The 25,859-nt window shown below is 42.7% G+C and overlaps 1 protein-coding gene and 1 pseudogene across 3 annotated transcripts in view; both read right to left on the bottom strand.

Moving 5' to 3' along the window:
- The window catches only part of DOCK5 (dedicator of cytokinesis 5), a 211,725-nt gene that overhangs the window by 22,735 nt on the left and 163,131 nt on the right, over window positions 1–25,859 (bottom strand). For 2 of the 3 annotated variants that reach the window (XM_041766771.1, XM_041766772.1), the window contains exons 32-42: window positions 22,985–23,043; window positions 22,519–22,673; window positions 21,640–21,725; window positions 19,482–19,641; window positions 18,676–18,716; window positions 17,924–18,014; window positions 14,620–14,739; window positions 10,084–10,173; window positions 8,036–8,140; window positions 2,698–2,839; window positions 791–872 (exon numbers count right to left, since the gene is read on the bottom strand). In XM_041766771.1, the coding sequence (XP_041622705.1) occupies window positions 791–872; window positions 2,698–2,839; window positions 8,036–8,140; window positions 10,084–10,173; window positions 14,620–14,739; window positions 17,924–18,014; window positions 18,676–18,716; window positions 19,482–19,641; window positions 21,640–21,725; window positions 22,519–22,673; window positions 22,985–23,043 (1,131 nt within the window). Of the gene's footprint in view, window positions 1–790; window positions 873–2,697; window positions 2,840–8,035; window positions 8,141–10,083; window positions 10,174–14,619; window positions 14,740–17,923; window positions 18,015–18,675; window positions 18,717–19,481; window positions 19,642–21,639; window positions 21,726–22,518; window positions 22,674–22,984; window positions 23,075–25,859 lie in introns of those variants that run through there. The other variant, XM_041766773.1, reaches the window with a different exon arrangement.
- On the bottom strand, window positions 24,741–24,861 carry LOC121498397 (annotated as a pseudogene).

The raw sequence follows: 25,859 nt of genomic DNA, 5'->3' as shown, positions 1-25,859 counted from the left end.
CCAGGAGATCTGAAACCTAACAGTCAAATTCCTGATTTCCTTCTGTCTGCCTAAAAAAAAATCCAAGACCCCCCAAATCTCTTTTGAGTTACCAGGCTTATTTTATACTGAAAATAGAATAAAGAGTTGTGGTCTGAATACCAAAATTCACATGTGGAAATCCTGACCCTCAATGCAATAGGATTAGGAAGTAGTGTCTGTGGCAGGTGCACAGTCATGAGGGTGGAGCCCTCATGCATGGGATGAGTGCCCTAATAAAAGAGATCCCAGAGAGCTCTGTCGCCTTTTCTGCCATGTGAGACACAGTGAGAAAGAAGTCAGTGAATCAGGAAGCAGGTCCTCACCAGACACCACATCTGCTGGTGTCTTGGACTTCCCCAGCCTCCAAAAACTGTGAGAAATAAGTGGCTGTTGTTTATAAGTCACCCAGTCTGTGGGATCCTGCTATACAAGACCCAGAGGTTTAAGACAACAGAAGATCTTCCAAATGAGTTTAAGGCTTTTTTTTTGTTTTTTTTTTTTAAAGATTTTATTGGCTGATTACTGATTGAGGGAGAGTGTGCATGAGTGAAGGGAGAGGGAGAGAGAGAATCAAGTGGACTCTGTGCTCAGCGGAGTCTAACTCAGGGCTTGATCTCACAACCCTGAGATCATGACCTGAGCTGAAATCAAGAGTCTGGTGCTTCACTGACTGAGCCACCCAGGCGCTTCCAAGACTTTGGTTTTGATGTACTTCAGATAAACTGTGTGAGAGGGAAAGTGTTTTTAAAACCAAAAAACCCCTACTTACTTTAAGATCTGCTCTGGAACTGGTTTGTCCTTGTAGCTGGGCGGCAGGCTCATCACTGGCTTTACGGTGAAACACTGCATGTCTGAGGAGCTCATTAAGGAAGGAAAAGGGGCTGGGCCATGAAGCTGTCACAGAAAGGACCACCTGTTCTCCCTGCTTTGCGTGGAAATGGTACCTGCATTAATTATTCCTTTTTACCGAATGCCAGGACTGCACTGAAAGCGAGGTTCCCTTATGTATTACCAAAATGCCTTATTAAATCATGATCCTAGGACATTTTTAGGTCAGACCACTGGCAAACAACCTTGCCACAGGAAAATAGGCTTCAATGAAATATCAAGGAAAAGGGATTTGAAACAGTTTTAAATCATTTCTTTTGGCCAAGCAGGCCTCTGAAACAGCCAGATGCCAGAGCCTGAGCAGTAGGAACTTCTGGTATCTTTGCATCTTCCTTGTTTATGGTGGGCCATAGCTGGGTGCTGAACTAGGTTCTCAATATGTTACCACCAATAAACACAACAATAAACAGTCGGACGTTACAAATCTCCTACAGACGAAGAATTTAAGGCTCCGAGAAAACCCGGAGCATACAACTGGTTCACGGTGAAGTCAGGCTTCAAACCCAGCTCGGTGGGGGGAAGACCTGTCTCTTGGACTTGACAGTTAAAAAAAAAAATGACTTTTTTTTTTTGTTCTTGCCAGTGCAAATATACTGTCTCAAAATCTACAGCATTTAAACTCAAGTTTAAGGCCTTGTGTCTGGCGACTGCCGGGCCTTCTGGGCAAAGTGTGCAGCCTCCTGGGCGCAGAAACATATGGACATGTACTCAGATGCAGTATTAGAATTCACAGCTGCTGACTTAGAATCTCTCCGTATGACACAATCTGAGAACCACTGGGCTGTGCCTTACACTGGTCTAGTTGACAGAGCGGATTGAGGGCCCAGCGATAGGAAATCCTAAATCCAGTTCTTGAAGACCTCATCATTCCCATACCATGAAGGAACCTCCACTGTTTTCTGAACCCATATAACCCAAACAAGGATTTATCCTAGAAGACCATTCCTTTCCAAGCACCTGCTATGTATTAGCAGGCTGCTGCTCTCTTACATGTGTGCCTGTCTACTGGTCTGTTATTATTATTGTCGATCTTTCTACGATCTTTCTATAGCTACTTACCAACCTAGGTGTATAATAATGGCCAATATGTACTGAATTTTTATTATGTACCAGGTATTATTCCCAATATTTGACCTATGTTTACTCAATCTTTACAAGAACTCTGTGAGAAAGGATGAACATCATCCTCATTTTGTAGATGGGAAAACTGGCACAGAGAAATCAAGGAACTTGCCCAAGTTGACGTAATCTGAGACTCGAACCCAGGCAAACGTTAGCTCCAGAGCCCGTTTTCTTATCTACCTGACGCACTGGCTCTGGCTTATCCACCTCTCTCTGAATACTGTTCAATTTTAGAACATTTTTATTTGAACACAAAACTTATGAAAAATGTTAAAAATAATTTTGTTATGGACCTCTTGGTGTTTGTTCTTTTTTAAAAGAAAGTATATAATTAATTTTTCAATAAGTCATTGCATTGTGACAAAAGAAGAGCTATATAACTTTACCCAGAACCCAGAATTCTGAACAAGCAGTCCATGTCATCCTCAAGCTCCCCCTATTGCTATAAAACATTTCATATTCAAGATCTGCTTATTATCTATTTCCTTTACTTCATAGCCATGAGCTAAGGATGTCAGGGTCCCAAAGCTTTTACAAGGAATGGAAAACTGAGGCAGAACAGCTAAATGAGTGGTCAGAGCACAGGACATAACCATGCGCAGAGACATGACTGAAACCTTAGCTTCTGTGGCTGGGCCAGGCCATGTCTCCACAAGGCAAGGATACACTGCTTTGGGGATGACTTGATTTCCTCTCCCGGGGGCGTGGTGCTGGTCATCTTCTCGGCATTGGGGAACTGGGTCAGCAGCCTCAGGCTGAAGTCTTCTCGCCTCTCATACTCCTTCCCCCGGTAGATGAAGATTTTGTTCTGCAGATCAGAGACAGCAAGGGGAGTGATTATGTGTGAAGAGTGAAGAGGCAACTAGAGATCCTGGTGCTGAGGAAGCCACGGGCCTCCCTAGCACAGCTGGCTGAAGTGCATTCCACCAACAAGTTCTCACCAGATGTCTACCCTGCAGCAACCATCACATCTGGCAAGGGTTCACGTTTTACTGGGGGAGCTAAGTCACAGGCATAAAGCTGCCTCCACAGTGCTTCTCACAATGTGGCCCCATGACCACAGCTGGTCTGCAAACAGTCTGCACTGATCCACAAGGAAATGAGCTTGTGCCCTAGTACAGATCCACAATGTCACCAGGCACGCTGTGGAACGTAGTTGATTTTTTTTCATAGCAAGATCTTCTCAATGAAGGAAGGTAGTGCACTGATTCATGTGCAAGCCCTCCTCTTATCATGATCTGGTTGTGGACCAGCACTTTGAATGTCACTGACTTAGAGAACAAGAAAGTGTGAAGAGAGTGAACACAACAAATCTCCGTTAACAGAGAACAGAAATAATTTATAGCAGTCCCCAGGCAATCTTGAAAGTCACTGTGGATGGCAATACCAAAGGCTCACAGAATCTAACTTCACCAAATCCTATTCTCTCCATCTCAATCTACATTCTCTTTGTTTAATAAAATTAATAAAATTGGATTTTTTTTAAGAAAGAGATTTCCTAGGCTCCAGGCATGGGTGTAATCTGACTCCTTGCTGCAGCTGTCCATGCAAGTTTAAACGCAGCCATGTTTCGAAGGTTCCTGCTCATCTGATGCTGCTCAGATGAGTACTCAGCTTTGGCAGCCCATACATGATCCATTTTTAACTAAACCTTGGGACCATATTGTCCTCGAAAATGTTTTTTAAAAAATGCCTTGTCGGGATCCCTGGGTGGCACAGCGGTTTAGCGCCTGCCTTTGGCCCAGGGCGGGATCCTGGAGACCCGGGATCGAATCCCACGTCGGGCTTCCGGTGCATGGAGCCTGCTTCTCCCTCTGCCTGTGTCTCTGCCTCTCTCTCTCTCTCTCTATCATAAATTTAAAAAAAAAATCCCTTGTCTACTCATGTAACAAATATGTATTGGACAAGCAGTGGATTTGCTAAGACGCTAGGGATATAATGTTGACGCTACTCTCAAAAAACACCTTCTGGGGGACAGAAACAGAAAACCAGGAAGTATGACATTTTATATCATGCAAGTAGCATGAAGGCGCTATACCTCCTAGGATTAACACTGATGGCAGTACAAATTGCCACATCTTCTGGAATGGACCTTGACATTTTTCCAAGCTGGGAAAGATTTATGTGACTAATCCATGCCTTATGAAATTTGATCAGTCAGGCAAAGCTGCAGTAGGTAAGGAAGCAGAGTATATGGCAGCACTGAATGTAAGATGTGGACAGCAATGTGAAGGGAACAGACAAGCATGAGGTCAGCACAGACCAGCATGGCCTGAAAGAGAGGGTTTCAAGGAAGACCCAGGATTGACTAGGCCCGCATAGAGGGAAAGATTAAGAAGAGGGAAAGAGAAGGGGTGATCAACCAGCAGGACAAGGGAAAAGGATGGGGCCACCGAGCAGAAAGTCTGGAATGGAGGTAGAAGAAAGTAAGTGGATGAACCAGAACACTGGAAGGCAGGCTTCAGTTCCCACAGTCCAGGGAACTCACTGGAGGTTCTGGCAGGAGGGAGCGACGTGATGAAAGCAGTAGTGTAACAACCTCAGCGGATAGTGGGGTGTGTTGCCAACCATTGGAATCCTGGGCAGGCCTGAGTGGGAGAAGGAGAAGCTGCAGGATCTGGAGTCTGACCCTGGTGTCTGGTGAAGGGCAAAGAAGATGGGGGCGGGGGGATCACCGAGGATTCTGAGGTGGCTGGCCCTGGAGCAGGAAGGGCAGTGGTGCCGCTGCCAGAAGCAGGGGAGGAGGAGGCCTGGCTGGGGCGGGGGGTGGGTGGTGGTGGTGGTGGTGGTAGGAGGCGAAGAGGAAAATGCAGTGTTAGATATTCTGGGTTTGGCAAAATGGTCCATAACACAGAAGGGCATGTAGGTTACATCATTCCGAGGATTTTACATGCTTCCGCGCACTCTGACAACACAGAACACCCACAAACCACGTTACAGTTTATAAAGCACACCGGTACGCTATTCATTCCGAAGCAGCCCTGTGACGTGGGCAGTATTTCTCTAACTTACACAGCAGAGAACTTGGAAGTTTCATGATTTGGTTAAAATCATACAGTCACCCAGCAGATGATGGAGACCCCACTCTCTCAACCTGAAAATCTAATCTTTGCACTGAATTGGTGCTGTCTCCAGCTCATGTCCTTTAGCTCACGTGACACAGCAATCTCTCTCTCTCTCTCTCTCTCTCTCTCTCTCTCTCTCTCACACACACACACACACACACACACACACACACACACACACTCGGCCAGCAGGCGCCACTGCCTTATCGGGACTGGCCCACCAAGACCGACAGCCAATTTCAGACTAGAACCCACTACAAGGCTCCTTTCCAGACCCTCTCCTCTTGGTGGTCCATTCTCTTTCCCTGCACTATCCCATCCAACCTCGAATAAGCCACCAACTTCATCTCCAGTCTGGAAACTGAGTTCTGGGTCCGTTGTACCAAATTGTTGACTCTCATCTTTTGGATGTTCCAAATGCACCTCACACCAAGGATGGTCCAAGCCAGACTTACATGAAGAATGTATAAAGATCTGAAAGGCCATCTGTGAGCTGGGAACCAAGCCACCTACCCATCCTGCCCTACTTGCCCTCTTGTTCACAATCCTCCAACCTCTTGGCTTTTGCACCTGGCACCACATCTCAACTCTTAATGGTCACCTCGCTTATTCCCTCACTTCTTCCAAGTTTTTGCTCAGATGTCATTTTCTTACTGATATCTTCCATTCACTCTACTTTAAATTGCAACTCCACCCCCATCACCTGCCTCTCTCTTCACCTGCCTCGACATTTTCTCCATGATACTTATGGAATGTCTACACGGGGTGTGGCACTGTTCTAGGCTGTCAGATGTACTAAATGTTTCACTTACTTTTTGTGTGTCTCCAAACTAGAATATAAATTCCATAATTTCAAGGATTTGGGTTGTTTGGGACTGTGCCCCCAAGCCTATAAAACAGCAAGGCCCAGAGTAAGAGTTCAATAAATATTTATTCAATGAATGGATTGAATCTCTCTACACCATGACTCTATTGTTTTCTAGTCTTGCTGTCTTAGTGGATGGCTCCACAGCCCTTCCAGTTATGCAGCCAGAAACCTAGAAATCATTCTTTTTTTTTCTCCTAGAAATCATTCTTGCCACCTCCCTCCTTCCTCACCCACATGTCCCAACAATAATCATCAAATGCCACTACTCTGTCATTCTAAATCTTTCCATTTTTCTCTAAAGCCACTTCCTAAGGACGACCTGCCTTCCCTTCCTTCTCTCAACATCTGCAATAGTCTCTAGAGGCTATCTACATACATCCAACCACTGTCCGTAGCAGCCAGATGATGACCTTGCCAGCACACAGAATCCAAAATGAGGAGAATCCCTCCTGCTTTTGGGATGCTGACACAACAGCCAGGGCAACCCCATGGCCCTGCCATGGGTGCTCTCCCCACAGCCCGTGCTGCAACTCCCCGCACACCCTACTGCCTTTGGTCCCGCTGCACTGGTCTTTCATTCCTGGGCACTGCCATGCTCTTGCTGGCCACTTCCTCTGCCTGGAAGGCTTTTTTCCTACCACCTTTATCTCTGTAACTCCAAGCTTGCCTTTCAAATTGCACCTGAAGCAGAAATTCCCTGGGAAGTCTTTCCTGACTCTTAAAAAAACTTCAGGCATAATTTACATATAGTAAGATCTACTCTCTTTAGTGTAAAATTCTGTGACTTTTGACAAACATAACCATGATCATAATCAAAATACAGAACAGTTTCACCACCCAAAAACTTCCCCATGCCTCTGAAACCCAACCCTCACCCACAAATACAAAATGATGATGCCTCTTCTCTCTACCTCTACTGTAAATATTGGTTTGGCCAGGTGCCATAGAAATAAAGTCCAAGTATGTAGACTTTATGATCTAAGTTCTTTTACTTGGCACAATGCATCAGAGACTCATCCACATGCTTGTGTACCAGGAGTTTATTCCTTTTTATTACAGTGTAGAATTCCATTGTATGGCTATGCCACAGTTTGTTTATTCCTTCACCAATTGAGGGACATGTGAGTTGTAGCCAGTGTTTGGTTGATTATAAATAATGGTGCTATAGACAATCATGTGCAATTTTTTTCGTGTGAACATGAGTTTTTATGTTACTTGGGTAAATACTCCCTGGTTAACCAAGTCTTATAACCTAGAATACCCGTCTTGGTCAGTTTCAATTTCCATTCATTTGTGTGATTATTAACATTACACCCATGAGGCTGTAGATTCCATGAGAGTAAGGATCGTATCTGATTATCATCTGCCTTGTATGTGCCTGGCACACAGTAAGTAGGTGCTTAGTAAATAGTTAATGAATGAGTTTCCTCCTCATTGAGCACTATGAGAAATGTAAAGTACTTCCTTTCCCACTTTTTCTTAAATCAGTAGAAGGAAAGTGGATAATGTGTTTAAATACAGCCAGCTCTACAGAGGCTTCCTTTGTGAGTGTGGGGGAGTGAGGGGTGGGAGGGAATAAGATTTTGGTTTTTAGATTTTAAAATCGGTATCACATAGGAAAATTTTGAGAAGGAAGAAAACACATGGTCCTTCTCACTATTACAACACCTGTTTTTATTTTTGTGAAACTTTCATAGTCTTGTCCTCGGGATATTTGCTTTTAAACCAGCTCTGGCTGGAAATAAAATAAACAACTAAATACATCAATCCACACTTTTCCCCAGCCTGAGCTGTAGCAGCAGACCAGTGGAGGGGATGGTTCTGTTTTTCCCTTTTTCATTCCACCTGGGAAAAGTCATTTTACAAAAAAGCTGCCAGAAACCCCGAGGCTGGGGGTGTGGGGTGAAGAGGCCGGCCACGCAGGAAGTGGTTTCCCTCCCCGACCTCCCACAGTGAGAACTCAGGCCTCCAGCTGCTAACACACAAGATCCATCTGGAAAAGAGATGAAGACCCTCCCTCCTTCGGACTGCATGGCTTAATGGCTTGGAGGACCACCCTGAGGTTTCTTACCCGGAGGAAAGAAGGAAAGCCCTGTCCGTAGTATCCAACAGCAAAGTATTCAGGTTGAGGCCTCATTGCTTTAATGATGTTCTCATAAAATGAGGCTCTTTTTTTCTGGAAAACAAAATAAGACATTCCACAGGGAGGTTACAAGGGCACCACGGAGGGGTGGGGAAGATCAGACTATTTGCTTTGTTGTTTCCCATGGGCCAACACACAAATGAAAAATCTTAGGAAATTATCTTGTAGGCCAAAAAGTTATCCCTTTCTTGGATGGAAGAGTTTGGACCTGGGCCCATGAATGAGCCTCAGAGGGTCTGGCAATCTCTGACGTTGCCTGTGGGAAGATGCTCGCCTTTGCATTCCTCTGTGGAGGGAGGCTGTGTGGTGTGTAGCTATCACCCGCTTCCTGAAGAGGGTTCAGTACCCCCAAAAGGTTAAAAAGCCCTCTCTGAGATTCACAGAGGGTGGCTGCACTTAAACAGAGATGTGAGAAAAGAAGATAAAGAACTTTTTGGTTCACACAGGTGGTTTGGATAAAAGTCCTTGGCTCAGCAACAAGTGCCCAGAAGGTGGTGGTGATGTTCTGTTTTTCAGTATCTGGTCCCAGCCCTAGCTTTAATCCTTCGCAGGGGAACAGGTTTCCCAGCCAGGGCTGAGGGCAAGCCTTAAAGAAAGAAAAATAGGTAGCCAGACCTGGGGTCTCTGGGGCATGTCCCTAGGCCCCCGTAGGTCCCACGACTGTATTACATACTTTATTTAGGTGAAGGTTTCTAGCACAATGTTTTTGCAGCAGGGTAACGTGTTCTATCACTAACAGCTCCATTTAGTTCATGAAATTTAAAGTGATTTTTGTGTGTATGTAGCAGGAGATGGTACAACACACCAGCAAGTTCTTTTCAAAGTTATCTTGGCAACTCTCCCCTCAAATAAACTACGCTTGACCCTTGAACAACAGGTGTTTAAAATGTATGAATCCACTTACATGCAGATATTTTTGATACATACAGTATAGTACTGGAACATTTTTTCTTCCTTTCAATTTTCTTAACATTTCTATCTTACTTTATTGTAAGGACATAGCATATAATACATATACAAGGTATGTGTTGATCAATTGTCCATGTTATCAATAAGGCTTCTAGTCAATAATAGGCTATCAGTAGTTCAGTTTGAGGGGAGTCTAAGTTATATGCGGATTTTCAACGGTTGGTGGGGGGATTGGCACCCCTAAGCTCCCCACCCCACATTGTTCAAAGGTCAACCGTTATTACTACATAACAATGGGTGACCTGACTTTTTGCAATTCTGTTACTAAAAATTATCAAATGCAATGTGTGCTGGCCCACCACTGGACATTTTTAGAGGGTTATTTTTGTTTTGCTATATGGTTTTTAAATAGTCGACTTGTGCCAATGGCCAGGCCTAACACATAAGTTCATGGAACTGTAAAAGTATAGCACCCTAGTGACATTTTGGGAGGAGGGAGGCAAAATCTGAGAATCAAGATCCAGCAGAAGCATTTTACAACTTAGCAAAATGTGCACAAGGGAGGAAAAAAAAGCAAACCACACCCCCCCAAAAAAACAAAAACACATGCACAAAAAAGCAAAACTCCCCAAAGCTCAAAGGTTAGCAGTTCATTCATTCAGCAGGACCCTGAGGATGTGAACCACAAACAAGTAATTTTGATGAACAGAAGATGTCAGAAAATATTTGAAATATGTATAGTGTTCACAGAAGGCAGAGTAACTGAGAGGGTAAAGAGGGGATGGGTCAGGAACATGGAGGGTCCCTACCCTAGAGAAACAAAAGGCACCGAGAAGGGAGAAAGGTCTATAGGCAAGGATCTGGAGCCCTTTAGCACAGATAATCTGGAGGAATAATGATAACACCTTTTGGACCTCATCTTTTTTTTTTCATTTTTCTTTTAAGGTTTACTTTTCCATTGTAAAGAACATTGTTTATCTTGACTTTCTCAAACATACAAAAATATTTTCACAAACACAAATTTTAGTACGCCTGTTGGCACTTGACGCACTCTGACCCGGACTCACCAGAAGGTTGCCAAGGCCCTCGTAGTCAAATACTTTGCTCTCATATGTCTCAGCCAACTCTTTGCTCAGCTTGATGGCCTTCTCCCACATCTTTGGAAAAGAAAGTAGGGTTATGAGTGATGAACAAAGTAGTCACTGATCTGTGAAAGCCATGGGAGATTCTCTGACAATGACTAAGGACTCGGGTGGGTTGAGTTTCTGCAGCCATTCTCACCACGCCTCACCTCCTGGATCAATGAAACCTTTTCTTCTGACATGATAAAGCTACTGTATCTTGGCTGCTTTGCCAGGGGCATCTTCTGTAATTCTGTTTGCAAGAACATGAAGAATGCTATGTGTCCCAAACAAAGCAATACTGCATTTAAAGGGCAAAGCATTAAGACCACTGAGAGCGGAGAGGAACCAGTTGCAAAGCCTGGGTTCCGAGAGCATGAAAGTCTTGTTGGAGGGGAAAGGAAGTTGGTGTTGGCTCTAGTGCTGGCTCTGGGGTGTGTGTGTGTGTGTTTTGTGTGCATGTTTGCTTTGAATCAGATTGTTTGGGAGGAGGGGAAAAATGGAAGAAAGGCTAACTATTCTGTTGTCTAGAACTTAGTAAACTGTTTCTCCAATTTTGAGTGTTAATTCCCTACTTCTGACCAAACTACCTACTTCGTCAAACAGAGTTTTAAGAAAAATGCCTTAGAGTACTTGTGACCATGTAAGTTATGGCCTACTTCACATATTTGGTATCTGAGCCAAATAATAACACAGCATCTGATAATTTCCTACTTGATTCTTATTAACCAGGTGCTGTGTTCCATTGTTTCTGACTGCTGAAGGAATGTATGCGCAGTTCATATACAGTGGTAAAACATTTTTAAATTAAGTTTTTTAAAATCAACATTTGCCAAATTTACCCCCTTTGCAATTTTAGGGCCTGGATCTCTGAAAAGGCTCTGAAATGTGCCATATGGAAATCATTCCAGCTTGACTGGGCCTGGAGCAGGAAGCCCATCAACAGTATCAAAAAAGTCAAGTTCTCTCATTTCCCCAAATACTAGTTATGCCAGTTAACAGGGAGACAGCCGGGCACACAGCTTCTCAAAGTGTGGTCCCTGGTCTCTGGGAGTCTCCAAGAGACCTCATGGGGTCCATAAGGTCAAAAAGATCATCTTAGTAATAATAATATCATTTGCCTTTCTCAATCCTCATTTTCTCATACAGTGGGGTTTTCCACAAGCTACAGAACATGTAATACCACAGTAGGCTGTAGAAGCAGATACGAGAATTCTGCAGTCTCCTACTAAGCCAGACACTAAAGAGATGTGTTGCAAACATGTCAAACAAGGTCACTCATATCACTAATTTTTTTGGAAAATGTAGTAATTTTTAATAAATATGATTATATTAATAGTGAAAAGTTTGTTGTTAACAAATAAGTAAATACTTATGATTTTCTGCCTAATTTCTAAGTACACTCTTAGTATCAATAGATATAATCCATGTGAAAACAAGCTCTTTGGGATCCTTGATAATTTTTAAGAGGGAAAAGGGGTGCAGAGACCAAAGAGTTTGAGCAAATATACTTGCTCTCTGGGCCTCAAGTTTTTCATCTGTGAAAAAGATATATCTACCTAATAGGGCTTTAGGGTGAATTAAACTGGGAAAAAAAAGTCTGGAAATTACCCCAAACAGTAACTAGCACTAAATAGATGGTAACTATTTTATCATGATGATTATCTGCCTTTTTTTAAAAATTAATTTTTGTTTCAAGTTTTTATTTAAATTCGTTAGTTAACATTTAGTGTAATATTATTTTTAGAAGTAGAATGTAGTGATTCATTATTTACATATAACATCCAGTGCTCATCATATCACGTGCCCTCCTTAATGCCCATCACCCAGTTACCCCATCCCCCCACCTCCCCTCTAGCAACCCTGTGTTCTTGATAGTTAAGAGTCTGTTTTATGGTTTGCCTCTTTCTTTTTTTTCTCCTAGGTTCACCTATTTTGTTTCTTAAATTCCGCATGTAAGTGAAATCATGATGGTTATTTGTCTTTCTCTGACTTATTGTGCTGAGCATAATACACTCTAGCTCCATCCTGTCATTGCAAATGGTAAGGTTTCATTCTTTTTGATGGCTAATATCCATTGCAGATATATACCACATCTTCTTTATCCATTCATCAGTTGGGAGACATCTGCACTTTTTCCACAATTTGGCTATTGTTGATAATTCTGCTATAAACACTAGGGGAGCGTGTACCCTTTTGAATCACTATGTTTCTATCTTTTGGATAAATACCTAGTAGTGCAATTGCTGTGTCATAGGGTAGTTTTATTTTTAACTTTTTGAGGAACCTTTATACTGTTTTTCCAGAGTGGCTGCAGCAGTTTGCATTCCCACCAACATGCAAGAGGGTTCCCCTTTCTCCACATCCTCACCAACATCTGTCGTTTCCTGTGTTGTGAATTTTAGCCATTCTGACAGGTGTGAAGTGATACCTCATTGTAGTTTTGATTTGTATTTCCCTGATGATGAGTGATGCTGAGCATCTTTTCATGTGTCTGTTGGCCATCTGGAAGTCTTCTTTGGAATGTCTATTCATGTCTTCTGCCCATTTCTTAACTGGATTATTTGTTTTCTGCGTGTTGAGCTTGGTAAGTTCTTTATAGATTTTGGATACTAACCTTTTATCAGACGCGTCATTTGCAAATATCCTTTCACAGTCCAAAGGTTGCCTTGGCTTATTTATTTATTTAACCAATAGGTTCTACTACTAAATCAGGAATAGTGGGTGGAGGCAGCAGTCTGTAAGAACTTTCCAGGCCTCTGATACAGTCAAATCTAGGATCTGTTTTGTTTTGATAGCACGTGGGATTTTTCTTCCTCCCCCTCCCCCTTCTGTATTTTTTCCCCATTTTAAAAGCTTTTCAGCTAGATATGCTTTGTCCAGTTGATCAGAGACTCAATAACTTCCTGCTTAGTTCACATGTTTATCTTTTTGAGAGCCCCTGGGCAATTAGGTTGCTTGTTACCTATGGTGCTAGGCAAGTGGTGGCCTGGGGGTGGGATGTGTACCAGGTGCGGGCCAACAATCTCTAGAGAATACACTGAAAATGATGGTCCTAGCTCCTGGCATTCAGCAATATTAGAAAGGTAAATTACGGTTATGGAAAGTGGGGCCCTGGGCTCCACTGGGCTAAGTGTCCTCAACATAACTGATTTTTACTGACTTCTTTACCTTAATTTATCTATCCATCTGCTCTCCCATTAAAAATAACAGAATTCAGGCAGCCCCGGTGGCTTAGCAGTTTAGCATTGCCTTCAGCCTAGGCAATGATCCTGGAACCCAGGATCCAGTCCCATGTCGGGCTCCCTGTGTGGAGCCTGCTTCTCCCTCTGCCTGTGTCTCTGCCGCCCCGCCCCCCCCGTCTCTCATAAATAAATAAAATCTCATAAATAAATAAAAATAACAGAATTCAAAGAAACACATGGGAATAATAAAAAGTCATGAGTCATTGTTCTAAAATCAAGAATTTGATCTTTGTCCCAAGTTTCTGGGAGGGAGCTTCTAAACCCCTGGAATTTCTCCAGTGAAGGGAGTGTCTTTGTTGTTTCTGATGGGCCCTTCAGACCACACCTGAGCTGATACTAAAGAGATGACTCACAGTGGGTTCCTAGATAGTCTCAGAATGGGGGCTGGCCTTGCCAGAACTGTAGTCTGTAGTCCATGGGATTAGAAGATTGGGGCCTTGAGCAGCATGTATCAGCTGGATCTTCAGGGAGTAAAGGGCTTTGGAGACTGAGTTCTTCACTCATGCAGCCAAAGATTCAACCAATGAAGCCTTCAAATGGAACCCCCCCCCCCAAAAATGCACAGAGGCTCAGGTGAGATTCTTAACGGTGGACACATCATTTGCTGGGAGGGTGATGTGCCCTGAATCCACAGGGAGAGGGCACAGAAGCTCTGCATTTGGAATGCTCCTAGACCCTGCCCTGTGTATTTCTGCAATAGGCTGGTTCTGATTTGTGTCCTTGAAGATAAAACTGTGATTGTAAGCATGACATCTTACCAAGTTTTGTTAGTCGTCCCAGCATATTATCAAATTTGAAGGGTTCAGAGACCTCCCCCAATTTATCGTTAACTGGTGATACATGTGGGTGGCCCAGAGACCCCTGAACTGTGGCTGGTGTCTGAAGTGGGGGCTGTCTTACTAGGGACTATTTGCTTAACCTGAGGGATCTATGCTGTGGGTAGTTAGCATCAGAACTGCACTGTGAGGGGCACCTGAGTGGCTCTGTCCATTATGCATCTGTCTTCGGTTTGGGTCATGATCTCAGGGTCCTGGGACAGAGCCCCATGTTGGGCTCCCTGCTCAGTGGGGAGCCTGCTTCTCCCTAGCCCTCTGTCCAGTCCCCTGCTTGTGCATGAACATGCGCTCTCTGTCAAATAAATAAAATCTTTAAAAACAAAACAAAACAAAACAAAACTGCGATATTGCAGTCAATGTCTTACTTCCCCCAACATGAAAACAAACAAATGAACACTCACTTTGCCTTTGTCAAAGTATGATATGATTTCTTGATACAGCTTCTCTTTAAGCTCTTGCTGGGTATAGACATAGTAACTGTCCCTCTGAAGCAAATGGGGTACGCAGGGTTTATCAGACCACTGAAAAACAAAGGGAACAAAAGAAATTAATGTAATGCACTGATTAATTAAATGAATTAACCAAAGGTGGTCAATGTAGCTACTATTCGGCCAATAAAAGTTCACAGACATATTTGTATATATTTTTGATTCGGCCACATTATTTAGATTATTTGTTAAACAAAAAAGTTGCCCCCCTACCACAAGACACATGTCAGCTCCAAAACAAGTGTCCTGCCAAATGGGCAACCACTGGAGGCATCCCTGTGAAAAATCAGGAATGAGGTGAGGTTGCCAACCAGCATGACTGCTGTTCACCGAAGGTATCACTCAGGCAACGGGATGAAAGAAAAAAAAAAAAGTATAAAAATGGGAAGGAAGGGGTAAAACTACGAGCATGTGCAAACACAGACTGTATTCTTCATAATCCATTCCTTCATGAAGCGTGCCAACTAAAAAACTATCAGAGATAATGAGAGAAATAAGTAGTGGTATAAAAATTAACAAATTTAGAAATTCACAGATGGATTTCCCATGAAAAGATAACCATGCTGAAGATAGAAGACCCCAATAAGAATAAACCCCAAATGAGTAGGTAACCAAGCAAACAACATGAAATGTACATAAGACCACTGAAAGGTACACTTAAAAATAGCTAAAACAGTAAATTTTATGTGAATTTTCCCATAATTAAATTAAAAGGGAAAGATATCTAGGAATCAACTTAACAAGGAATATGCAAGACTTCTCTACTAAAAAGTTTAACACACCATTGAAGGCCACAAAAAACAAATGGAAAGTCCTATCGTGTTCTTGGGTAAGAAAATGCTACTCTAAAAACATGGAAATTCTTCCTCTATCAATGTTTAAATTTCAAGATTCCAAAATCTACGTGGAAAAATAAACGAAAAGGAATAGGGTGCAAACTGGAAAAAGAACAGCAATGAAGAGTAAGTGCCAGGTAATGAAACACATTATAAAACAGTGTGGAGGGCAGCCCGGGTGGCTCAGCGGTTTAGCGCTGCCTTCGGCCCTGGCCTGATCCTGGAGACCCGGGATCGGGTCCCACATCAGGCTCCCTGCATGGAGCCTGCTTCTCCCTCTGCCTGTCTCTCTCTCTCTCTCTCTCTGTCACTCATGAAGATATAAATAAAATCTTAAAAAATAAAATAAAACAGTGTGGCACTGGTGCGTGAACAGAGCATTCATCCAGACTATGCAGAACCTTACAAAATGTAGTAAGAGACTTGCCTTATGCAGCGATTTACTACATGACAATGATGGAATATCATCCCAATGAGGAAAATATGGGCTATACTTAATACACGGCATCCCTAAATTCAGTAGGTAGCTGGGAAGAAAGAGTTGCATCCACACCTCATACTTGTTTCCAGGGTAGAGAGTTAACTTTCTGAGCACAACTAATGAAAAGACCTACAGTCACAGACACTCTTTGTGATTATGCCACGGTCAACATGTCCTCCCTCCATCCCATACAGGATAAGCTTTTCAGTGCTCTGAACTTAAATATGAATTGTGAATGACTGCCCTGGGGGACGGTGAGGCACAGGACTCCTGTTTTTAATGACAAAGCTAAGAACAATGCACACGTGTTATTTTTAACATAAAAATTAAAAATGCTACAAGAAAATTAATTGCTAGTGGGAAGAATGGAGACAGGGAGATATAATAGGGGGCTACCGTCATGCTCTAGGGGAGAGACAATGGACCACAGGACAAAAGCAGTGAAGATAAAGAAAAGTGGATAGAAAAAGAAGTAAAATCAAGATCTCTCAAAGATCTCTGCACTGCCGTGTTCACTGCAGCATTATTCACAGTAGCCAAGAGATGGAAACAACCGAAATGTCCAACAGTGGAAAAAGAAGATGTGGAATATAGATGCAATGGGATGTCATCCAGCCGCAAGAAGGAAGGAAATTCTGTCATTCTGGGCCACGTGGATGGACCTTGAGGGTATTACAAGTGAAACAATTCAGACAGAAAAAGACAAATTCTATAGGACAGCTTTTATATGTAGACTCTAAAAAAACCCAAACACATGAAAACAGTGGGCATGGTGGTGGTTCCCAGGAGCTTGGGGGGCAGAGGCACTGGGGAGAGGTTATTGAGACAGAAATCTGGGAGATCTAATGCATAGAGATTACAGACAATACTGGATTACAAACTTCAAATTTTCTAGGAAACTAGATCTTAATTGTTCCTACCTCAGAAAAAAATAAATAAATAAAAAGTAAGTATGTGCCTTGATAGAGGTGTTCACAGATGCTACAGGTCCACGGTTCTAGCTTGGCCTTGACAAGGGAGGATGAATCAAAGTTGGCAACAGGCATTTGCCTGAGGGCCTGGGTAGATGGAGGTGGCCTTTAGTAAAATGGGAGGAAAGAAGAGGTAGGAATGGATCCAAGAGCACAGTGGGGAATAACAGCTTCTGTTACTGCCATGTGAAGTGTGAGTCGTCTATTAGTCATCCAAAGACTGTGATGTGGGAAGAACAGGTAATACATGAATGCAAAGTCAGAGGACTGGTCAGAGCCAGAAATAATTACTTGGGATCCTGACATATAGATGCATTTATATCCATGGCACACTACTTTTACTTAGTAAGAGAGTCTAAGTAGGGAAATACTGCTACATTCATTTACAACTCATTTCTTGGCAGTTCTAGAATTTTTTTTACATATATTAATCAACATGTATTTTATTTCTTCCATTAGACTGTCAATGACTAGACAGACCTGTAAGCTGTGCTCTGCTTCCAAAGGATTTTTAAATAAACAATAATCAACACTTTCCCAACCTCAGTCAGAAAATTAACTGCACTTGTTTAGAAAGCATACGACTGCTCTTGGATAAAAGAATCTTGGGGATCCCTGGGTGGCGTAGCGGTTTGGCGCCTGCCTTTGGCCCAGGGCGCGATCCTGGAGACCCGGGATCGAATCCCACGTCGGGCTCCCTGCATGGAGCCTGCTTCTCCCTCTGCCTGTGTCTCTGCTTCTCTCTCTCTCTCTCTGTGTGACTATCATGAATAAATAAATAAATAATCTTAAAAAAAAAAAAAGATAAAAGAATCTCCCTTGAATAAGGCTTTTCCATAAAAAAGTCATGAAGTGTGTAGGATCGGGTCCCAAAGGGCTGGACAGCTGACTTCCACCCAATGGAAACAAAGCATCCCTGACCCACTCACCTGCAGAAGCTCTGCATGTAGGAGGAGGGTGTAGGCGGCCTCTGTGTAGTTTTCAGAGTCTCGGTGCAAATCCCGCAGCTTGTACAAGTACCTGGTCAGAAAAGGAGGAAGGAGGCACTCTGCCATTCAGGTTCAGCTCACTCCACAACCAGGCCACAGCCCACTTCCCCACCTTTTCTCTCTTACTCCTTTCTCATAGCTAAAGGAATCCAACGCTTGCCTCTTTCCCTCCCCTCTATCCCTCTGTGCTGTTTCTTGCCTATGTGTCTTTCCCACTCCATCTCCTCTACTTTGTACTCACCCTTTAACCCACCGTGCTTGATTTTTTTAAAAAAATGTCATGGACCCCTTTGGGAAGCTCATAAGAGCTATGGAACCTCTCCTCAAGAAAATGCATGTAGTTCAAGTCCAAGTTTGTTTCATGCTCAGGGCTTCCAGCACCCCACGCTGACAGTCCTTGACAGGTCCATGTCTATCTATGCCTCTGCCCTATGCAGCCTTTCCTGACTGCTCTGGCAGTTCTTCTATCCTTCCCCAGAACCCCAACACCATCCTCCCACTGCACCCCCTCAGACTGTACTCATGTATCTGTCCAAAGAGTTGACCTCTTCAGGGGGAAGGGGGCATCTCATATACTTTTGGTGTCTCTCAAAGGAGCAAGCATGGTGTGGGGACTGAGTATTTGCTTACTGAAGAAATAAATAATAAAGCCATGACATAAATGGCAAAAGCAGAAGTCTCCTCCAGCTTACCTTATGTATATGTCTTCTCTCTTCTTTTCCTTATAAAAATTCTACCAAAAAAAGGGGGAGCAAAAATACCAATGTAAGACAAAGGTTATTGAGAAGCTAGCTATGGGAATGGCCAAATCACTATTTCCATTCTTCAACAGCGTCATTTTTCCAAAGGTTATTGTCTCCCTTTAACAAATACCTCCACAAAGAAAGGGAGGGACCATTTATAAAGGTAAGTTGAAGAATCTTTTTAGGACCATGCATTTAAAAAATGTGAGGGACACCCTCTATGTGAACAGAGAGCCAACTGATACTCAAGTCAACTCATGGTCTCTTTTCTTCCTCAAGGAGTCAGTGGAATCAGGCTCTTCATTTATATTAAGCAGAGGAATGCATGGCAGCCTAAACTTCTGAGGTCTGTGGTCGCAGTTGCATATATAGGGAAAGGCAAGACCACAGAGTTCTATACCATGAGTATTCCATAGACTCTCTCCTCACGGTATAGTGTTTCTGAAGCATATTTGTCTATGCCCAATATCTCCAACAACAAAGCAACCACATATAAACAAGAAGAGAAAAACATGAAGGGTGGCTTTTGAGTAAGAGTTGAGCCAAGACCTTTTGTTTCACTCTTCATCCCTATGTTTGTGGGATATCTGAATGCAAAGCTGAGTCAGCAGTCCCAATTGGACTCAGCAGGACACAGACTCCACTGAGGTGGCCCCAGGGTACCTTTGAGTCTGTGAGGTCTACTCAGAACTGAGTTATGCTTGCGGGGGTGACCCAGCAGTGCCCTCTCACCAACCTGGGGGCTTGGCACCTACCAGCACATTCACAGTACAGCTCATGCGGTTCTCCTTGCTTTCATCATGCATGATAATGGTTCTGTAGTCCAGGAGGTGCTCTAACAGGCTGCTGACCAGGAATGCAAACACTTCTCCAGAGCTGGAGAGGTATTTATGTTTCCGGCAATGTTCTAGGAGCCTGGAAGGGTGGAAGCGTAGATAAATACCCATGTTCCATACTGTCTGGCATTCCAGTACAGCTAATGAGCACCGTCTAAGGGCCGAGCAGCAGGTGGCGCCAGACTAGGAAATACACACCCTTCCTGTAACATCGTCCTGTCCCACGGCTTGGCTTCTGCTGTACCTCCTAGTGACTCAAGTTCTGCTTTGTCTTCAGGGCTTTGGCTCAAGTCCCATTGTCACTTAGAATCCCAGCCCACAATGCCCATCTTTGAAGCTCTATCTGTACTTCTTTTCTGCTTTTGTCTTTGCCCAAAAGATTTGTGTATGCTATCTGATCCATCTTTTTATGTCTTTTTCTCCCTAAAGCCTAGCACTTCAGGGCATCCTGTGGGCATTCTGGAAAGCCCTGAATCAATGCCCAACCTAGAGGACCCTAGCAATCTAGTGCACATGCACACACGTGCCTCTTCAGACAAAACTGCTATTTAACAACAACAAAAATGCAAAACTATAAATAAATAAGCTAAGGATAAAATTTTGAGCTAAATCTTCTCTTGTTGGACCCAAATAGAACAAAACTATTCTACAGGGGCTTCTTAGATTTGACAACTAGAAGAAAACTTGGAGAACAAGAGAAAAAAAGAGAAAGAAATGGGTCCAAGGAATTAGAGCAGACTTTAGGATTATTCTTGAACACTGGAGATTCGTATAGTCATATTTTTCTGAGTTAGTGATTCAGGAAGAATGAAGAAAAAAAAACTTACAGAGAAAACTCAACTTGGGAATAAAATAGGGGTAGTTTATCATTTGTAAATTTTGTGTATATATATATGTATAAATGTATATAAGTTTCCCATTTGACTCCTGTACAAGATCTGAATATAAAAATCATAATGTGGGAAGGTTTGAAACATAGACCTAATGGAAACATGAAAAGATCAATGAACAGGTCTTGTCATCCACTAAAAGAAAAATCAGAAAGACTTCTGGTTCTTGAAAGTATAGCTGAATCATCAACTCCGTTCCATTTCTCAGCATCCAGTGTGCTGGCTCCTAAAATCTTAAAAAAACAAAAAAGAAAACCGAGTTGGGAGTTCCCTGTCCCCAAGCATACTCTAGCACATGTCACTCCCTGGAAAGAGGTGGGCAACAAAATGACAGAGGCATAAACCCAATCAACAGGTGCCACAGCTGGTCAGTATCACAAAGGCTCAGAGGACATGAGAAATGAGTAGTCTAGGTAGTAAGCACCACGGAGGATGAAGGTCCTTTCTTGAGGATGGCAGCAGTGACCAGCACAAACCCAGAGCAGCGACACTCCATTAGTATGGACTTGGTAACAGACACTCTGCTAAACGAGATTTGAAGATTGTCTAACGCCAACATCCAAGTGCTTTTAACCGCCTTTTTATATCATAACCCCACATGCGCAAAGGAGAATTCAGAGGCCAGGAGGGGTGTGTGTGGTATGTGTGGGTGGGTAGGGAGTGGCGGTGATACTGTGAGCAAAGGAGGGAAGAAGAACGTTAGATGTGGGCGAGGTGGGTAGGGCAGTGCAAAGACCAACCTGGCCGGAGATCTAACAGGTGTTCTCAGAAGCCCTCGATAGGGCATATGGTATTTTTAAATGTAAAGTGGACTTTGAAATGTTTTTTCCTTCCTCCTTTAAATTGGTGCTTTGAAGCCATAATTAGAGGCGCTGGCACTTTTGGCGAAGTTCAGCGATTCAAACATGGGCAGAATGCCATCGCTTTGTACCTCCCCCCCTCTCCTCCATCTGCTCTGTTCTCAAGGGGCCAGGCTGGCCAGGAAAACATGGACATTTGATTCACATCAGACAAACAAACGTCAGCAGTGGACGGTGTAAACTCCATTAATACCACCGAAGACCATTTGTGGTGGTGACCCCCATGCTCCTGGGACTACTCAACTGGTGTGTAAGCACACCAGAAGCCTGCTTCCCTCCATCATTAAATGATGCGTCAACTTGAAGCTCTTTTTCTGAAATACTCACAGTTTTTCCAGAAGGATCTTGTATTGTTCATCTCCTCTGCCCCCTTCTACCTCTTGGTCCAGCTTTGTGATCAACTCATTCTCAAACTGAAAGCAGAAGCAGAATTTCACAGGAGAATGCCTGGTGTCCGTAGAAGAGGACATGCAAGACACCCAGCCAACCTTTCTAGACTCGACACAACTCCTTTATTGAACTGTGAATGCTTTCCAACATGGTATGGGGAAGATCATGCTTCCTGTCATCTGTTAATCATGTACTAGGGTCCGACAGACACTCTCTAAACAAGTCTCACATTACTGTGTCCTTTGCTTTACATTTGCAGGAAAAAAAAAAAAACCCAGATATTAATTTTCTGTTTTGACAAACCTCAATGATTCTAATGATCTATTTTATTTTTCTTTCTTGTCTAAGCCCTGGCAGTGGAATTTACTTTTGCAGAGCTTCACAGCTACAAAATCTTCCTTTCAATACCAATATGCTAGATAGATAAAGAAACTGAGGCATAAAGAGACAGATCATATAAACTGAGGGAAACTTCAAAACAAGAGATGACCACAGCATCATTCCCCTAATCTGTGGCATTATACTGTATATACACAGCTATACTGCAACAGACAGGTTTAAAATGGGTGATGTCAAATTTTAATTACCCAGAGATGCAGAGCTGTTTAGGAAACGCATGTAGAAAAACATCGTTTCTCAGCCGTGGGATAGGTTATTCAATTCTGTCTCTTAATTGCTTTACAAAACGAAAAGCAAATAGTTTTTAGACCAACTTGGATTAGTTTTACTTGGGCTACTGCTTCTCTATATTAAAAGAAAGCAAGTCAGAGCTGACTATCTGTGCCTTCAGAAGATTCCAGCTCTACCACTTCTTACCATATGGAAATTGCCATTTCCGCTAAAGTTGAATTCACACTGCATCATGTCAAAGAAAATGGGGATAGTGGCTTTCCGGAGCTCGACTTCAGGGGTCAGTGTGACCTCCAGAATGGGTCCCACCATGGAGGGGATAAATTTGATTTTGTGGGGACCTGAAATGAAAGTAAGTGAGGATATTAAAAAGTGATTTCAACTGCAAGTCAAGTGTCACCATGTTCCTCACAGGGCCAGAACAAAAAAAGGTCATGTGGGTAAATCAACTCAAGTCACTCAGAAGCAAGTGACTAAGTATCATATTCTGATAACATGTGGATGTCATAATCTAAGATCTACAAGTCAACTTTCACTTCTAGACAGACAAATCAATCTTGGGGTTACTGGGAATTAAAATCCAAGAGAACCCATGGTGGGATGCTTATGACACAAAAGTTGTACAGGAGCAGGTTCAAGGTCATACACTCACCCAGGTTATACCACATGTCACGGATTCTGAAACCGATTTCCTTTCTCATGTCCCCATATCTAGGAAGAAGATCATAAACAAGAGAAAGATCTGCAGTGGAAATGAGCACATATGTTAAAATGATGAGGCAAGGAAAAATAGCCTGTTGCTCCTCTAGGTCACATTTAAGACAGGCCTGAGGCAAGGTCACTCTAAGCGACACAGTTAATACCAAAAGAAGCCCCAAAAAAGAAATGGGTCACATGGAGAGGGGACTTGACTAGCAGGAAGGGGCCAAATGCAAATGCTGAAAAATAACTGAGAAATGAAATTGTCAAACTTAGCGAAGAGAGAAGGGTGAGGAGTATTCTGGCCACTGCTAAGCAAAGAAACAAAGCATAACAAGCAGTAATGAAAAGGAAGATGAATGAGGCATGATGTACATGGCCATGTGACTGATGTCTAACCAACATGCTGATTTTATACATTTTTATCTGAGAAACCCACATCCATACCACTATGTTCTTCAGAGTACTCACACTGAGAAGCTCTAGATATACCTTCTCAGTTGAGACACTTCTCATGTTCTATTTAACTACACAGCCTTGTAGGGTCCTTGGGGCACAGAAGGCTTACTGTTCTTATGTAGGAAGTACAAATATACACAGAGTACATAAACAGATATGTTTATAAACATATATATATATGGTATTACTATTTTAGGGGTGGTGTGATTAGAAAAACAATTCTGAAAGGTTTCCTTATAGGAGTTGATGATGAAAAAGAGAGAGAGAGAGAGAGAGAGAGAGAAACATTGATTTAGACAGTGGTTAATGACTAGAGAAGAATCAAAATCACCTGGATCTCTTAAAGAATACATAGGCCTGAGGCTACCCCAACCACAACCACAGAAGCTGGGGGCCAGGAAAACTAGAAATAGGGCAGGTCAAAGTTGATATAGCCAATGTTCCCAGGGATCTCTAGTAAGGACCTATGGTCCATCTTACAATCATGTTTCTACATATTCTACTCATTGCATTAAACATTTTTTTTTTCAAATTCCTCCTTTGTAAATTTAGAAACCAGTATAAAATTCTTTTCTTTTTTTTAAAAAAAGATTTTATTTATTTATTCATGAGACACAGAGCAAGAGAGGCAGAGACACAGGTAGAGGAAGAAGCAGAGACACAGGCAGAGTGAGAAGCAGACTCCATGCAGGGAGCCCGACATAGGACTCGATCCCGCGACTCCAAGATCATGCCCTGGGCCAAAGGCAGGAGCTACACTGCTGAGCCATACAGGGATCCCCCCAGGATAAAATTCTTATGTAAAGGCTTCTTGCACAAAAACAAAACAAAAACAAAACAAACTTTTCTTACTATTACATTCCAACAAAAATACCTAATTTTATTATTTATATTAGGTAAGCATATATAGTTAATGTCTGGCACATAATAACCAATATATGATAACTACTATTGTTTATTAAGACCACTGTTGATGCTACTTATAAAAATAAGAGAACTCCTGAAAAAATTTTATTCATATTTCTGTAACATTAGTAAAAATGTTTTTCCCAACGTGCATCTTTGCTCACATGCATATATATTTTATTTTATTTATTTTAAGATTTTATTTATTTATTCATGAGAGACACATACAAAGAGGCAGAGATATAGGCAGAGGGAGAAGCAGGCTCCCCGTTGGGAAGCCTGGGATTAGGACTTGACCCGAAGGCAGATTTCAACCATTGAGCCACCCAGGTGCCCCAAAGAAAAGCCTACAGCACCTACAGTATTCCCCGGTGGTCTCCCATACAAGTACTAACCAGGCCCAACCCTGCTTAGCTTCCAAGATCAGACAAGATCGGGTGTGTTCAGGGTGGTATGGCCATAGACCATATATATTTTATACAACCTGTACTTAGTCACATTTTTCTCTGATCAAAACCAGAATCAAAAAAACAAAACAAGCAAACAAAAAAACCCAGAATCATTAATCCTAACTAACCACTTTATTTACCAGGCGTGGTGTCAACTAACTTCACTCTTGAGTGTTTAACCAAAATCAAATCCATCATTGAAAGAAGTAATGTCATTTAAGATAGTCTAAGATTAAGATATCCATCTTAAAAATCTATTTTCTCTCCATACCCACCCCATAGGGAAATCTGGAAAACCAGTTTTACTTTTATCTTTGAGATTTAAATCTCAATCTCTTAGCCACCAATCTGTATTTTAGGGAGAAACCAGGGGTAGACAGATACCAAAAAGTTTGCCTAGAATCTCAGACATCTTGGCAAAGGAACAGAGCTCAAGTTTCATAGCCTTTAAATGATAAATTTCTCATGTTCTATTTAACTACACAGCCTTGAGTTTCCAGGCTCTCCATGAACTCTGAAACAGACCGGAAAGGAAAGCAATGAAAAGCTTCCCTAAATCTCTCATCGCTCCTGGACATATGTCCATGTTGAATTCCGAGCCAGGAATCTGGAGGGCATTTTTAGGGGATGTGTTAGTCTTGGCTCCTCTGCTGAAGTGACTTGAGAGGTACACAGTGGGGCCAAAGAACTCTGCTTTGTGAAGCATGAGTGGGAGAGGTGTTGCGCCTGCAATTTGGGTAAGCTGCCAGCAGATGGGCAGCTGTTCTTGGATGGAGGTGGGAGTATTGGCCAGCCTCAGCACCTCTCCAAGTATAGATGCCACTTAAAAAAACTGCAATGGGGGTGCCTGAGTCTGGGTGGCTCAGTTGGTTAAGTGTCTACCATTGGCTCAGGTCATGATCCTGGAGTTCCAGGATTGAGCCCCGTATCTGGCTCCTGGCTCAACAGGGACTCTGCTTCTCCCTCTGACCCTCCACCCATCTTGTACTCTCTTTCTCTTAAATAAATAAAATC

This window comes from Vulpes lagopus, chromosome 8 (assembly GCF_018345385.1).
Source record: "Vulpes lagopus strain Blue_001 chromosome 8, ASM1834538v1, whole genome shotgun sequence".
In the NCBI taxonomy this organism is placed as follows: domain Eukaryota; kingdom Metazoa; phylum Chordata; class Mammalia; order Carnivora; family Canidae; genus Vulpes; species Vulpes lagopus.
The sequence above is the reverse complement of the archived record's forward strand: the minus strand, read 5'-3'. Positions and strand labels throughout refer to the sequence as shown.